We start from the raw sequence: 16,046 nt of genomic DNA on the forward strand, positions 1-16,046 counted from the left end.
TGCGAGGGGTGATCAAAAAGTTCTGACACTGTGCACGCAACAAATTTAGGATTCCACGAGACATTGCGTTGTCAACATCAAGAATTGTGTTACAGATGTTTGTGTCACCACTAGTAGGTGCACATTTGTGATTTCAGTGTGAAACTAAAAGTGCAATCGTCACAATCTGTGTCAACCTTCATGTGGAAAATCTCCACTGATAATCAGAGGTGAGTCTGCAGCTACTATCAAGAGAAGAAACAGCAGCGTTTAAAGCAGAAGAGTTTCCCAAAACTGGAGAAGATGTTGATGTTAATTTGCCTTCCAGGTTCAGACTGACAAGGCAGAAGTCTATTTTAACATCCTGGCTAAAGCTGCCATTTGCAACTATTTTTCTGTTGATCATTCTGTCGGTTTTTACAGATAAGTCTATTAATTGATTAATTCTTCCTAAAAAAAAAAGGCAAATTAACGATTTCATTGAAGTTATTTTTATATTATGCTATTGTATAATTCAACAAAACATGAAATGGAAACAAAGAATTAAATTAAAATGCTAAACTTGAAAGTCCAGCAATATAAAATGCATAAACAAAAGGGCACATTATTTAAGTCAGTAGTGCAACCCCACAAGAAATCCAAGTATCTATTTAACCCCTCCCAAAGTTTAGATATAAAACTGTTATTTTACAAGCATAGAGGAGCTAAAGCAACTCTATCCCAACTTCTGTGTAATTACACTGCGATTTTAATAACTTTGAATTCTATGAAAATACAACTGAATTCAGTGAGTTTATCAGACAACATTGTAGTTATAAAATGTGCGGTTTTGTGATCTAGAGCAGCAGCTTGGAAGTAACTGCTGGTTAACATGAAGTCTGAATGATTCTACATCTCGTTTTCATGTTTTTTCCATCACCTGACAAGGGAAACAGAAATATGTAAATGGGAACAGCGTTATTGGGAGTTTGGCTGTATTAAAATGTAGAATATGTGAGCACAGAGAGCAGGAAAGAAGCTAACAGATGTATAATGCCTCTGTGTTTTCACTTCAGGTTTGTATGATGCTTTTGTCTGCCATTCAAAATCTGCACAGTGGATCATTTGAAATACTCCCATATGTACAACACTTTAGGTCTTTGGAAACTTTTATATTGAACCGAATCAAACTTTGCTGCAGCCGATGTTTTCTAAAACTGTACCACTAAATACCTTATACCAGTGACGCAATGACTCAACAATTTCATAGTAATTAAAACATTTGTCATAATAAATTGAAGCAGTTAGATTTGGCCATCATTATTGTCGCAAAATTCTCTTTGTGCTGCGATACTCTGCTGCCAGTGCTCTTGCAACACTTTTATTGCTTGCTAGAAGTCTGGTTATGGAAACATTTCAAATGCCATCTGTGATAAGCTGAATTTCCTCAACTGTGTCAAAGTGTGAGGGACTGGAATTTCATATTTGGGGATGAGGAAAAAATTATCTTGGCGTTACTGAAATCAATGAATTTTCAGCTTTTACAGCATCATTTACTCTGACTGATTACAGCAGCTCTGGTCCTGAGGTGTACGACTGTCGCTTTCCACCCGCCCTACTAAATAGATTTGGTTCCTTGTGACTTCTTCCTCTTCCCCAAAATGAAATTCACCTTCTTCAAACTTTGACACAGTTTAGGAAATTCAGCTAGTCACAGATGGTGCTCGACATGTTTACATAACTGGCTTTCTTGGGGGCATTTAAAGTGTTGCAGGAGCACTGGGAGCAGAGTGACACTGCACGAGGATACTAGGAACAGTCCGTTTTGGTCGCTCCTCTGTCACATTTTTAGCAACTGACACATAAACGCATAACGGACACTGCAGCTGCTTTCTTCCTCCGACACAATGGAACTGTGATGTCGGAAATGTGTGATGTTAATGCGTCGACTTCCTGTTTCCTGGGCAGTACATGGGGTGCGTGGAGGTGCTGCAGTCGATGCGAGCGCTGGACTTCAACACCAGAACTCAGGTCACCAGGTGAGACTTCACAGTCCTACTATCTCCTATCATTTTAGTACTTCTTTGTGCAATCTCGTGTATTCCTTTGTCCCGCTTGTGTCTTTCTGCCCAACTGTTTAAACTCATGTGTGCACACATCCACGCCTCGGCCCTTAAATTAGAACTTTCTGGAATCCTGGTGGTTTCCGTCTGGTTTCCGTAGTTGTGTTTGTCTCCGTGGCACAGACGAGCACAGCCGCCAGGGACGATAAACTCTACCACCCCTCATTTAATCCACGGCGAATGGATTGGAAATGGAAATGAAGATGCGCCAGTGTCAGTCATGCATGTTTTTCTTTTTGTTTTATTTGTTTCAGGGAAGCGATCTCTGTGGTTTGCGAGGCAGTACCCGGAGCCAAAGGAGCCCAACGCAGGAGAAAGGTACATACAACACAGCAGCACACACCCTGACAGGGCATTATTTATTTATAAGGCTTAAGTGGACGGCAGTGGGGAGGCTTTTCTGGATGGATTCTGCTTGATTGTCCACCCCTGTGGTCAGTTGGCTATTCGGGCTCATGCTGTAACCTCACGCACACACAAATCCAGATTTAGGCTGATTGTACACTTCTGTGGTTAGTGGGCTACTCACAGGTAATTACCAATCAGTCTCCGCTCTCACTTTTCCCTCCCTGTCGTCACAGGGGAGGCTAAAGAGGCGGAGTAGGAGCTCGCGTGGAGCCTAAAGAACAGATTAGCAGACACCGTCGCCAGTCTGCTCTTTTAAAGGCTGCTCATGTCTGTGCTCCGGATTCCTGTAAAACTAAAAACATCCACCCAAACAGTCTATAAAACAGGTGGCTAAATCCAGCTGCCTGCAGGGTTTGACCGAAGAATGTCTGGCAGCGCGGCACACCAGACAGAAACCAGAATAGATTGAACTAGCCCGTCTGATTCTGTGATTCGGCGGGACCGAGGTTAATGCGGCCGAGAGCACTGATGGAGCGTTTGCCGCAGCAAACATTTATTCGACAAGAAACGTGGACGAACGCCACGAGAACAGGAGGAGGGTCGGGATAAACGGGCTGGCACAGCAGGCCTGGCATGGTCTGTGCGATGCTCTTGGCCCGCAGTTTGTGGACCGTCCTGGCTTTTCCCCATCGGTCACAGTTGGCCTTGGAGACAGGATCACTTTCACAATTGCAGCTGTTCTCCAACTCCCACACATACAGGCATTTCCACACACATACTCCCACAGACTCAGGCGGTGGATTAGTCGGAGTCCAAAAAAAAAAAAAAAAAAAGGAAAGAAAAATGTTGCCCTGTTGCTTTGTGTTTCTTGTTTTGATTGCCACTCCTCTCCTCCCCCTCCTTCGCAGCCTTCCTCTCGCTGTCTGACGTCCATCCTGGGAAAGAGCAACTTGCAGTTTGCCGGCATGACAATCAGCCTCACCATCTCGACCAGCAGCCTCAACCTGCTGGCCTCCGACTGCAAACAGGTTAGCAAGAAATCGGCGTGAAGCTGCTGTTTTCTCTAAAGCCTCTCCTGGTGGTTTTTTTTTGTAGATTTGGCCCTGAAAGCCAACAGTATGACTGTGAGTCAGAGATGCATCTGACTGTCACAGCTCTGTGATGTAGCCAGAGGTATGCTTGGTATCCGGACTGCACTTAGCTTGTGCAGCTCACTGAAGCAGAGGGAAGCTGGTGATCTCTCTGCTGCAGGGACTTTATCTGTTCACGGCGTAATCTTAAAGAGCACAAATCAGAATTCAATGTTTATGAAATTGTCAGTGTCCTAATTTGTGATTTTACCATTTTCCTGCGAATTTCATCTGTCTCTATGACCTTGTTTTAGTGTTCAAACTGATGCTTTTTTTAACCCTCGTGTCGTCCTGCGGGTCAAAATTGACCCGTTTTAAAGTTTGAAAATGTGGAAAAACATATATTTTCACAGTGAAACTTCTGTTGTCCACTTTTTCAACATTTTTGGGAAATCTTTAAACATTTTTTGGTGGAAAAAAGGAAATGTTAAAAATGTTCTTCAAGGAAATATTAAAAGTTTTACTGATATATATGTAATCACTTTAGATATTTTTAGGATTTTTTTGGAAGATTTTTACACAATATTTACAAGAATTTTCTTCAAATTTGGGGAATTTATTTAAAATAAAAATTTTAAGGGAAACTTTTAAGGAATTATTGGAATTTTCTTCCTGAAGGTTTTGCAAATTTTGAGAAATTTTGGGGATTTCTTTGCTGAATTTTTGGATTTTTTTCAGACAAGGAAACGGTATTTTTTGGTGTCCATAAATGAGGACAACAGGAGAGTTAAGAAATTACTGATGTGAATGGAAACTGACAAAAATGATGATGATTTAAAGGCTCAGCAGTGCAACCAATGTAAAAAGTTAATCTGGAGCCGTCATATGTCTACTAACTTGACTTGTCTTTCCAGAGATAGTTTTGTGGTTGAGAACATGTTTTAAATGTGTGGTAATTATTTAGAATGCTTTCACCTTCCAATTAACTCTCTGAACCCCCAAGCAGTTTCTGGTTGTTGTTTTCTTTTTGCCCTTGTTGCATTTTTCATCACTGTGGGTCATTTTTCACTAAAATAAAAAGTTCTATCCCTCTGTGGAAACAGAACGACTATGGCTGCAAGTAGAGTGAAATTAAATATGTCTTCAGTGCAGTATGACACAATTAGAATGTCATAAAAGAAGAAAAAGAAGAAAAAAATCTAATTTCTCAGAATATTTATTTTACAATTTCACTTAGCAAACGCTTTTAGCCAAAGTGACGTACATCTGAGAGTAGATACAGCACAAAAATTTTACAAAAAATGTAAAAAAAAAAAATTTAAAAAAAATACTGGAATCAGTATGTGTTACCAACACTGGGAAAAGAAATTGTGACTCTCCGTACTACAGATTCTTAATTTTTACATTTTTGATTTGTTTTTAGACTTTTCTCCCCTCTACTCTGTATCAACACTGCCTGCAGTTCAATCAAAAAAATCTGTGATCATGTGACTGTTTGGTGCAGTTGAGTCACTCATGGCTTCACAGTTGAGCAAATGAGCACAGAATTATTATTTTTTTACAGAATCTGAGTAGTGGAAACAGTGTATTTTTGGCGCATCTTCAAATGAGACACAAATTGGTTTTGGTGAAATGTCACGATTCCGAGCTTAGATTTGGTTAATTTTGCAAACATTACTGCACATCACATTGTGTTTATACAGTTTCTGGCTGATAAAGAGTGTAATATTGAAAATTCTTTTGAAAATGTAGGAATTTGCTGAGCTTAGTGAAATATCTTTCTAATACAAAGTGCAGATTTTTAAATTAGACATGCAGGATAAAGCATTTTTTTGACAAATATTATTTTTTTTTAGCTTTGATTTGGTAAATTTTCTAGATGAAACTGCACATCACAGATGAACCGTTCAAGGACTGCCAGAAAGTTGTAAATCTGATAAATATTTCAGTTTTTACAGTTTCTGAATCTAATGAATGATGTAATTTTTGCATTTTTTTTAAATAACATGCCTTTTAAATGCACTGGTAGGCTTTGGGGTTCAGAGGGTTAATGGTGTAAGCATTTTCATGATATAAACAACATTCTGGAACTGATTATGCCTTGAAGGTAATGTGTTTATGTATTTACAGCATAACTCAATGTGCCGTTTTTTGCCATTTAGTCATGAGTGTGCGCCGTGACCTTCTGGATCATTCGTCGGCAGGAGGGGTGGAGGGGAAACCCAGATAAATTTAGAGCCACAACACTTTCTGTTTGCTTCATCGCCTCTGACTGGATGCTGCACAGATCTCCTCCAGCGCAGGGCAGGATGTGAGCCTCCTCTCAGCCCCTCTAATGAGTTAATAGCCGCTGAATGATGTTTATCTTCGGAGGGGGGGAGATGCTGTAACACGTAGACAGAGGAGCAGCCATTCACAAATAAAGACACGGGGCCACACATTGTGCACATTAGCGAGAGTCGGTGCTGCTGTCGATCCGGCATCGGGCGGTTTGTTGCAGAAAAGGTGCTTCCATCCGTCGGTTAGTTTTCTTATCTCAGCTGCAGTCGATGGAGCTTCTTGGCGGAGAGAGAAAAAGCACTTTTCTCAGTAATGATCCCACATTCGTCTCCATCCACATGCTTTCATTTCACTTCCCACATACTTCATGTCACCCATGTGCTCCCTCTCTCTCTCTCTCTCTCTCTCTCTCTCTCTCTCTCTCTCTCTTTCTTTCTTTCCTCCTCTCTTCTTTTTCTTCACAGATAATCGCCAATCATCACATGCAGTCCATCTCCTTCGCCTCTGGAGGAGACCCAGTGAGTCACCCAACCCTCCCTCCCTCTCTCTCTCTCTGCTCAGATCTCACTCTGGCCTTTTTCCATCTTTCTTCAGCCTGCATGTCCTTCCTTCCTGCCTTCTGTCATTGTCTATTCTTATGAAAAGCGCTCACTCGGCTGCTGCTGCTTTGCCGGTTTGCAGTCCTTCTCCTTCCAAACCCAATCTCTTTTTCAGCTGTTTTTTGTTTTCTAACTTCTCCTCTAACTTACAGCTCTTTGCTTTATCTGTTTCTTCTTCTTCTCAACCTTTCCGCCCTTTTTACTTTTCCTCCCATCGATTTTTCCCCCCTAACTGTCTCCCCTCCGTCTCCCTCCCTCAGGATACGGCTGAGTACGTAGCATATGTGGCCAAAGATCCAGTCAACCAGAGAGGTGAGCACCAACAGCAGAATCACACTTTTACAGAGGTAGCATCGGCCGGTATCGACAAAAATCACAACTTTTATTACCTCAGTTTGGTGCATTTTCATCAAATACTGCAAAAGATGAGATAAGACAATCCTTTATTAAGTTGGGTTGATTAATAGTGCAGAAATGTGGGGACGGCGGTAAAAAAAAGTATACCAGATTTTGCAGAGAGTCCTTTAAATGTTAATAAATTATTACACAGTTGTTCTATCTGTAGAAAAACTGATGTTTCAAAGATTATCAATATTGCACCATTTCTTCTATATGTAATGGCGAATTATATTGCACATAGGGTTTTATATGGGCAAAATATTAGTAATGCACATGTTTAATAGCACCAGATTACATAGAATAAATATAATATTATCAAAAAATATATATAGATTCTGCTTATGTTATACAGGGTCTTCTATATACGGAAACTCAGTTGTTGCACAGATTCTTTTAAATGTAAAAAAAATCAATATTACACAGGGTTGTTCTATTTGTAGAAATAAATACAGATGTTTCACAGATTCTTCGATATGCAGAAATTAATTATATTGTTCATTGTGCATTAATATTAAAAAATCAGTTTTTAAATTGATGTTTTTTTCCTTTTATTTGAAAAACATAAAAAATAATTTGTAAATTGACTTTTTATCATTGACTTGTTTTATTTTGTTGAAAAATAGAGAAAGCCAAAATAAGACTAAAAAATTGATTATTTCTTTTATTTGGTTTATTTCAAACCAAATAAGAGGGAAAAAATAGTTTGAAAAAAATAAAAGAAATAATTTTTTTTTCAAATGAAATAAGCAAAAAAAATGAAAATCATTTTGTAAATTAAAAGTAAAAATTATTAATAATGCACATGTTTAAATGCACTGATGTTGCACCAGATTAGGCAGAAAAACATAAAAATTATCAAGAAATATCCATAAATCCTGCTGATATTGTACAGATTCATCTACGTGTAGAAATTTTGCACAGATTCCTTTGAATGTAGGAAATAAAAGTAGTGCACAGGGCTGTTCAATATGTAGAAAAACTTGGATATTGCACAAATTCTTCCAGAAGTAGAAAATACTGGTATTAAAAACATAGATTTTGCACACATTCTTCTATATGTACAAGAAAAATATATTGCAGAAAGTATCTTAAATGTATAAAATAAGTGAATTAAAAAGCTTTTTTCATTTTCTATCAGTGAAGATAAAGTCTTTATTAAATTAATTTTAATAATAATGACAAAATGCAAAAATTACAAGAAATAAATATAAATACTGCTGATACTGTACCAATTCTATGTGTAAAAATTCAAATTTTGCTCAGATTCCTGTAGAAAAACACTGATATTGTCAATATGACACAGATTTGTCTATATGTAAGTTATTATTATGGAAATTATTCAGAATGTGGAAAACACTGATATGTTTAAATGCATTGAAGTTGCACCGGATTGAACCATGTTTTTTCTGTCTGTCTCTACCTGGAGATGTGTTGCTTGTAAAGTATTTAAAAATAAATTCGAAGAGTGTTTTCATTAAAATATAAATTAGCCCTTTAAGTAAATGAAAAAGCTCTTTTCTTTTTTATTCTGCTTTGAATTTGACACACAACCCTCCAGAGCCGAGGCATCACAGAGCGAATGTGCCGAGCAAAGGAAGAAACAGAACGTTTCCTACAAAGAGGCACAGGAAGAAACTGTTTTCAATGTATTTTCAAAGGTGCCAAATGTCAGAACATTTGGTTTTTCAAGATAAATGGAGGCAAAAAAAGAGTATTCTGAGCTTTTAGCTCAAAGAGCTCCTGTTGAACAAAGAAAACACAGAAGGTCTTTGAGCTGACATCATTTATATTAAAGGTATTTACTGAGGTGCTAAAATATGGAGGGAAAAGCTGTATCCTCCTAATTATTTTAAATATCAGTTACATAGACAACTTTCTCATGCAATCATTTCATTTGAAATATAAAAAATGGTTCAAATTTATTCATCACACTTTCTAAAAGATGCAGATTTCTTGCTTTTGTTGCTCCAACCAATGCTCAATTGCTTCATGATTTTCAATTTCACACACGACAAAGAAATGTTAACAAGCTTAAATTATGCAGGAATAAATGACTTAACCCTCTGAACCCCACAAGCTGCTGGCAAGTTGTATAATTTTTTAAAAATACCACAAAAAAGACACCATTTATCAGAGCAGGAAACTGTAAAAACGGAAAGAATCAACCAAAATCTAACCCTAAAATGATGATATTCTATCAGAATCACATCATTATTTTACGTGTCTCATTTAGATATTTCCCAATAAAGAAGTGTTTACACCAGATTTCTTAAAAAACAAAAAAAATCAACACTTCTTAGTGCAACTGAGAAGCCATGATTGACTGAGGTGTGGCCAACAGTTAAGTGACAAAAATTCCAAATTTTTAAATTGAACTGCAGGCAGCGTTTCTACAGAGCAACTGAGAGGAAAATAAAGCTACTGGATCACTAAAATAAATGCAGCATGGCTCAGAAACAGTGAACAGAGGAGTGAGTTGTTGAAGATACATTCAGCATGGTGAAACATCTTTCTACTGATGATGTGTAGTGTTTAGAAAATTGAAATGTTTATATTAAAAATGACTCAAATTCTGTCCAAAACGACAAAAACGTATCCAATATGATTGAAACAAAGTGTTCAAAATTACATAAACACATCTAAAATTATCATAGGAGGAAAATAAAACACACAAAATGGCTTAAAAACAGCTTACAGATGAGTCAGTTGTCATCTTTCTGCAGCTGATGAGCAGGAAAGGATGAAAACCAGAGTTTTTAAGTTGTCAAAAGGTAAATGAATGAATGTCTGTAGCAGGATCGCTATCTTTGTCAGTAATTTTAACACCTCTTCATGGAAACATATTTGTGTGAAATAAATTTTAAAAATTAAATTTCTTTTTTTTAGGATTTATGACATTATACAAAGTCATGCTGCATAAAAGACGCTTTGGAATCCTCTTTACTTCTAGCTGTAGTTGTTGTGTTTCCATCGAGGTGCAGGACTTTATGTTGCAGTGAAAAATGAACCACAATGAGGGAAAAACAAGCAGAAAGCGCTCGGAGTTCAGAGGGTTAAATATATTTGCTGAGGTGCTCCATTTCTGAGCGTCTCAAGGTGAACGGAGGAACAAAAAAACACAGTGTTCTGAGTTTTCATGCTCACGAAGCTCCGCTGGAGAAGAAAGAACACGTTGAGCTTACATAATTTATAGAAAGGTCTGAACAGAGTTGATATTCTTCATGTCAGTGTTCAAATCTAAAGCGGTGAAGATGCACATACATACATACATGCACTGCAGCTCCACTGTGTGTGTTTGTTACATTCCTGTATTTGTGTTTCCTCTGCGGCAGCGTGTCACATCTTGGAGTGCTCCGAGGGTTTAGCCCAGGAGGTCATCAGCACCATCGGCCAGGCCTTCGAGCTGCGCTTCAAGCAGTACCTGAAGAACCCCCCCAAACTGGTCACACCTCACGACAGGTGAGCCATCCAAACGCCACAAAAAGCAAGCAGTCGTAATTGAGTTTGTGGCTCACGCTGCGTCTGTTTTCCTGCAGGATGGCTCCGTTCGACGGCTCGGCCTGGGAGGAGGAAGACGACGAGGCCGCTCCACCTCCGGACGTCCCCTACTACAACAACTTCCCTGGAAAACAGCCTCCCCCCGGAGGACTGGTCGACATGAGGACCCGCCCAGGGGCCACGCTGGTGAGCACAGGGAATATTAGCATGAAAGGGAGGAAGAAATGAGCTCTGCACATCCAAATACAGCCAGGGCTGCACGTAGGAGAGTCCTGTAAAGTGTGTCATCTCCTAATTCTATATGTGTTTCAAGAAATACGCTCAACGTTTGTACATTAGAGCTGCAGCTGATGATTATTTTCATTGTCAGTTAACCCTCTGAGCTCCAAACAGCAGTTTCTTGGTGTTTTTATTGCTCTTGTCGCATTTTTTGTCACTTTAGGCTCATTTTTTACTGCAGTATGAAGTCCTGACCTCTATGGAAACAGAACAACCACGACTAGAAGTAGAAAAAAATTCACTTCTTTGATTTTTTTTTTTCAAACAAAATACAAGAAAAAAAAACTTTTCATTTAATTGGTTTATTTCAAACCAAATGAGAGGAAAAAATACATTATTTGTAATATGTTTGAAAAAATAAAAGAAATGAATTTAAGAGAATAAGAGAAAAAAACAAAAATCAATTTGTAAATTGATTTCATTTTTTTTCTCTTATTTTGTTTGAAGATAAAGAGAAAAATAAAATACAATAAATAATAATAAAAATTAATTTCAAGAAAAAACTAAATAAGAGAAAAAACTGAAATCAGTTTACAAAGTGATTTTTGTTTTGTTTCTCTTATTTTGTTGTTTCTAATAAAACAAAATAAAAATAAAAACATTATTTTGTTTGAAAAAATCAAAGAAATTGATGTATTACAAAATAAGAGAAAAAACCTAAAATCATTTTGCAAATTGATTTTATTTTTTTCTTTTATTTTGTTTGAAAAAAAGAGAAAAAATAAAAGTAAATAAGAAAAAACAAAAATCAATTTGTAAATTAATTTTAGGTTTTTTCTCTTATTTTGATTGAAAAATAAAATAATTTACAAATGATTTTATATTTTTTTCTCTTCGTTTGATAAAAGGAAAAAAATAAAATAGAGAAAATTATTCAAATTTTTTTCTTTTATTTGTATTTTTCTCTTAAAAAGAATAATTTTTAAAATGTACTTAATTATTATTTTTGTTTGAAAAATAAAGTAAGAGAAAAAAATGTAAATTAATTTAATTATTTTTTTGGTCTAATTTGGTTTATTTCAAACCAAATAGGACTCACAAAAAATAAAAGAAAAGAAAACGCCTTAAATCCATTTTCAAATTTTCAAATTCTTCATTCTAAAAGCCCACAAGTTTTAGAAAATACTGGAAAAATGTAACTGCACATGGTATAGATGTCTTAATATTAACATTTTTGATTTGTTTCAATGCCCCCTCTGCTCTTTGTAAACACAGCCTGCAGAATAAACTGAATCTAGAATCAAATAATTGCTTAATAGTTGCAGCTCTATTCTTTATACAGTAAATCTGCCCAAATTTTATTGATGCAGGCCTGCAGCCAACTTGAGAAAAGAGTCCTACTTGTTTTCAATGCATGGATGACGATGAAATTCAGCACAATTTGGAATTTTTATGACTCTGTTTAATAGAATTTGGATGTTTTCGTGGAACCAAATAAACAGTTTCATTGTGAGATCAGAGCGATGATTCTGCAGCCGTAAAAATTACAAATATTTGTGTGAAAAATACTCCAGTCTGGACTCAAATATACTCGATCCGTAAAGCAAATACGTGCTGTGTGTGATTTAGACTCCTAATTAGTGACCTCTGTAATCCCTGTGATTGACCAGAGGGAGGATTTATTTGAGGATGAGGAGTGACTCACTGTTTGTTTGTGCTTCTGTGTTTGCAGCCGTACGGACAGCCGGGTCAGAATGACATTCACAAGCAGCCTCTGCCTCCTCTACCAGGTCAGTTCTGTCTCAATCTGCTGTTTACTGGCCATCAATCGGCCTAAAAACAGATTGAACTACTGATTTTCATTGCACAGTTCTTCAGTAAGTGGTCATTTTGGGCCGCTTCGTCTCTGCAAATTTGTCCTTGAGGTTTGTGTCACCAATCAGAGCCCACATTTCCTCTCTCTAAGATTTAATTCCAGATTTTTCTCCATTCTTTGTTTTAGTTGTTTTGTTTTTGGACCATTTCTGGCTGATTAAAACGTCATTTATTATGCACAGCTGATGGGTATCGCTGAGATGCTGCTTATCGATCCGTTATATCACCGGTCGGACTAAATGGTCTCAGGGAAAATATCTAGTGCAGTTTTTCTAACAAATACAGCAGTTTTTTGGTCTATTTTAAGGCTTTAGTTAAATATTTATTGTGGAAAAGATTGATTTAAAAGCATGTAATGATGTTTTACCGTCAAAGCTGCTCTGTATTCTAATGCAAAGATTATAAATTTAGGGTATAAACTGCATCAAATGTGTGTTTAGTACATTTAGAACAACCATTACAAAAGCTGACTGTGTTTAGTGAAATAAATAAAGTAATTATCATTAAAAAATAGAATTATTTTATCAAGAAACTTATAGTATTTGTCTGTAAAGTCATTTGTGGCTCTGGGACAACTTCAAAATATTACAAATTCTAAGTAATAATAGTTAAAAAATTAAACTCAAGTCAGACAGGCTGCATAACATAACATAGATCCTAAATTGCAGCCATAAGTGCGTTTTTTCAAAATGCGATTTTAATTTGAAAGTGATTCGTTGTTTAGACCCATTTCATGATTCTTTTTCTTATTTTCATGAGAAATAATGAAACTAATTAGGAGCTGAATTAACATTTTGCCTTTCTATCAATTAGTTTCTCAATTAAGTGATGAGTTGTTTGGTCTAAAAAATGCCAGAAACTGGTGAAAACGTCGATCACATGTTTAGAGATGATCAGCTGACGGTCGTAGATGTTTAAAGAGCCAGAAAACCAGAAAATATTCACATTCGTTCTGTTCCTAGTAACGAGAAGATGTGCAAAGATCACAAGCATCTTCTTGTTATGATTATATTTTTTCTAGTGGGTGCCAAAGAAGGAGCTCGGGAGATGTTCGACGATCCTTCGTACGTCAACGTGGACAAACCTCGACCTCCAGCTGCAGCCAACGGAAACGCACACAGAGATGCTTTTGACATGAGTAAGTGTCACTTTGAGCGTATTAGCAGGAAAAAATACAAAAACAACAAATATAAAAGGTGCTTTTCTGACTTTAACTGCCTGAACCTGAGCGTTTATCAGCGATTTACTTACATTAACATCTACCAAATCTGGAAATATCTCCTTTTTTTCACCTTTTCCTACACGCACCCTCGATTTATCTACTTAACCTGTATATATGTTTACTTACAACTGCACTGTGTGTATTTTTTTGCAATAATATATCTTGAATTCTCATAAATCTCTAGGAATGTGCATAATCAGTTACACGATTATTTATATAGGGTTCTTAGCACAGCAAATATGCTGCATGTATCACTGTTTTTAAAGGTTAAACATGTTTTTTACTCTATTTTTTAGTTATGTGATGATCGGCATACGTCTGTCTGTCTGTCTGTTAGCAATATTACTCAAAAATGGACTGACAGATTTGGATGAAATTTTCAGGGAAAAACTGTTGTCTGATTATGTGATTTCACTGACAGGAATGTTGCTTCATTTCGTTCTACACTGCAGTGACAACAAAGTAATTCTATGCTAAGATTTCAATCATTTAGTTCAGTTTATTGTCACTGAAATGCGCTAAAATCATGAAGGAACAAAATTATGTCCAGCAACGTAGAGAATAAATAACATTTTTTTTGCAGTAAAACAGCTAAAATATAGGTGCAATAATCAAATGAATAATTAAATGGCCTAAAAGCCTGTAATAAATTGAACACAAACTGCTAAAAAAAACCAAAATGACAAGATTTGTAGCCAAAATAACCGAATTTGTCGGGAGTTTGGTTCTGTTTTTCTCTCATGTGGACAGAATAAGGGTTAATGATCTCTGGCGAGGCAGCTGAGCAGAGCATTTTTGCATTTACAGTCCATATGACTGATGCTAATTGCGGGACTGAAGCTGTCCACAGAAGGCAGCCTCGAAGGAAGATAAGGAAATGAGTCTGTCTTTGTCCATTACAGGAGCGTTTTATGTAACGTTCCGGGCTGCCTGCACAAAGCCTCTCACATTAAAGAGCCAATCTGTGAGCAGCAGCTGTCAGAGATCACCGGGTTTGCTCCGTATAGGACCCGTCGTGTGTTTTCCTGTGTGATATTAAAAATGTATGTGTGTCGGTCGTTCCAGAGCCGCTGGACGACGCTCTGGGGGTGTCGGGACACGGCGGTCCGGCCTCGGTGACGCCCTCCCTGGTGCAGCAGCTGCAGTGTGAGACCTGGTTCCACGGCAGCCTGAGTCGCAGGGAAGCGGAGCGGCTGCTGACCCGAGACGGAGACTTCCTGGTCCGGGAGTCCGGGACGACGCCCGGACAGTACGTCCTGACGGGGCAGCAGGGAGGGCAGCCCAAACACCTGCTGCTGGTCGACCCGGAGGGAGTGGTGAGTCTGGGGGGGAAGGAGGGCCGGAGAGGCTGTATGAACCTCAAAAAGACACACCGGCAGGGTTCAAAGACACGTTATCGTTCCACAAATCACCAAAATTACACCATTCATCAGCCAGAAACTATAAAAACAGACAGAATCATCAGATTTTCAACTTTCTGAGGGTCCTTGAACACATCATCTGTCAAGTTCTGTCACAAATTGTCACCAAATCTGAGCTTGAATCGTAATATTTCATCAGAATCACTTTACTCTACAGGTCATAATTAAATACTTTCCCAAAAATAAACCACTTGCATTAACCAGATTCTGTAAAAAAGGAAAAATTCTGTTCTCCTCAACGTAACTGAAAAGCCACAACCAACAGTCATTTTAGAAAAAATCTGTATATATTAGGCTGAACTGCAGGCAATGTTCACACAAAGCAGGCAAATATAGAAACTAATTACAGAGACTGAAAGGTAAAGAGGCTGGAAAAATGGAAATATCGATCCTCAAAATGACTGAAAATTTGTACAAAATTCAATAAATTTGTGCAGAACATTGTAAAAATGGTCAAAAATTACTCAAACTTGTCCAAAGTTGCAGAAACGCATGGAAAATGACTAAAAGGAATGTATTAAAGGGCAGTAAGTTGCACAGAATGGTTTGTCACCAAATCTGAGCTTAAAATTGTAATATTTCATCCAAATAATTCATGGCATTATAACTTCATTGTGCTGCACAGAAAATGAGCTCACACTGAGTAAAAGCGCCCAGAAACTGCTTGAGGGTTACAATATAAGTTCCTCTTTTTAACAAAATCTTCATATTTTCATCCTCCTTTAAACAGTCCAGACTCTACAGAATGCAGAGTGAAGGAACAAACTGCACTTTCACCACTAAGCAGGCCTGATAACTAACTATTTAACTGTATTTGCTGAGCTGTGAACTGTGTGAACATTTGCTTTTTCAAGGTTCTAATATCAGTTTTCCTTCTCAGGGAGCTCAGCTGGGGAAAGAAACAGACATTGAAAATCTGAGCTTACATAATTTATATTGAGGGTCTAAAAATAGCTCCTTTTCAAATTCATCATTTTCTTTGTGTAATTTTTTAATCTGTTAGAAACCGAACCGAAGCAGGTAAATTGAACGAG

At 37.4% G+C, this 16,046-nt stretch overlaps 1 protein-coding gene across 4 annotated transcripts in view; it reads left to right on the forward strand.

Annotated features, from left to right (window-relative positions):
• The window catches only part of shc1 (SHC (Src homology 2 domain containing) transforming protein 1), a 47,478-nt gene that overhangs the window by 26,331 nt on the left and 5,101 nt on the right, over nucleotides 1–16,046 (forward strand). For 3 of the 4 annotated variants that reach the window (XM_023266461.3, XM_023266462.3, XM_023266460.3), the window contains 10 exons: nucleotides 1,927–1,997; nucleotides 2,336–2,399; nucleotides 3,338–3,457; nucleotides 6,244–6,297; nucleotides 6,639–6,690; nucleotides 10,110–10,236; nucleotides 10,314–10,461; nucleotides 12,227–12,284; nucleotides 13,391–13,507; nucleotides 14,657–14,907. In XM_023266461.3, the coding sequence (XP_023122229.1) occupies nucleotides 1,927–1,997; nucleotides 2,336–2,399; nucleotides 3,338–3,457; nucleotides 6,244–6,297; nucleotides 6,639–6,690; nucleotides 10,110–10,236; nucleotides 10,314–10,461; nucleotides 12,227–12,284; nucleotides 13,391–13,507; nucleotides 14,657–14,907 (1,062 nt within the window). The remainder of the gene's footprint in view (nucleotides 1–1,926; nucleotides 1,998–2,335; nucleotides 2,400–3,337; nucleotides 3,458–6,243; nucleotides 6,298–6,638; nucleotides 6,691–10,109; nucleotides 10,237–10,313; nucleotides 10,462–12,226; nucleotides 12,285–13,390; nucleotides 13,508–14,656; nucleotides 14,908–16,046) is intronic. The other variant, XM_035946525.2, reaches the window with a different exon arrangement.

This window comes from Amphiprion ocellaris, chromosome 9 (assembly GCF_022539595.1).
Source record: "Amphiprion ocellaris isolate individual 3 ecotype Okinawa chromosome 9, ASM2253959v1, whole genome shotgun sequence".
In the NCBI taxonomy this organism is placed as follows: Eukaryota; Metazoa; Chordata; class Actinopteri; family Pomacentridae; genus Amphiprion; species Amphiprion ocellaris.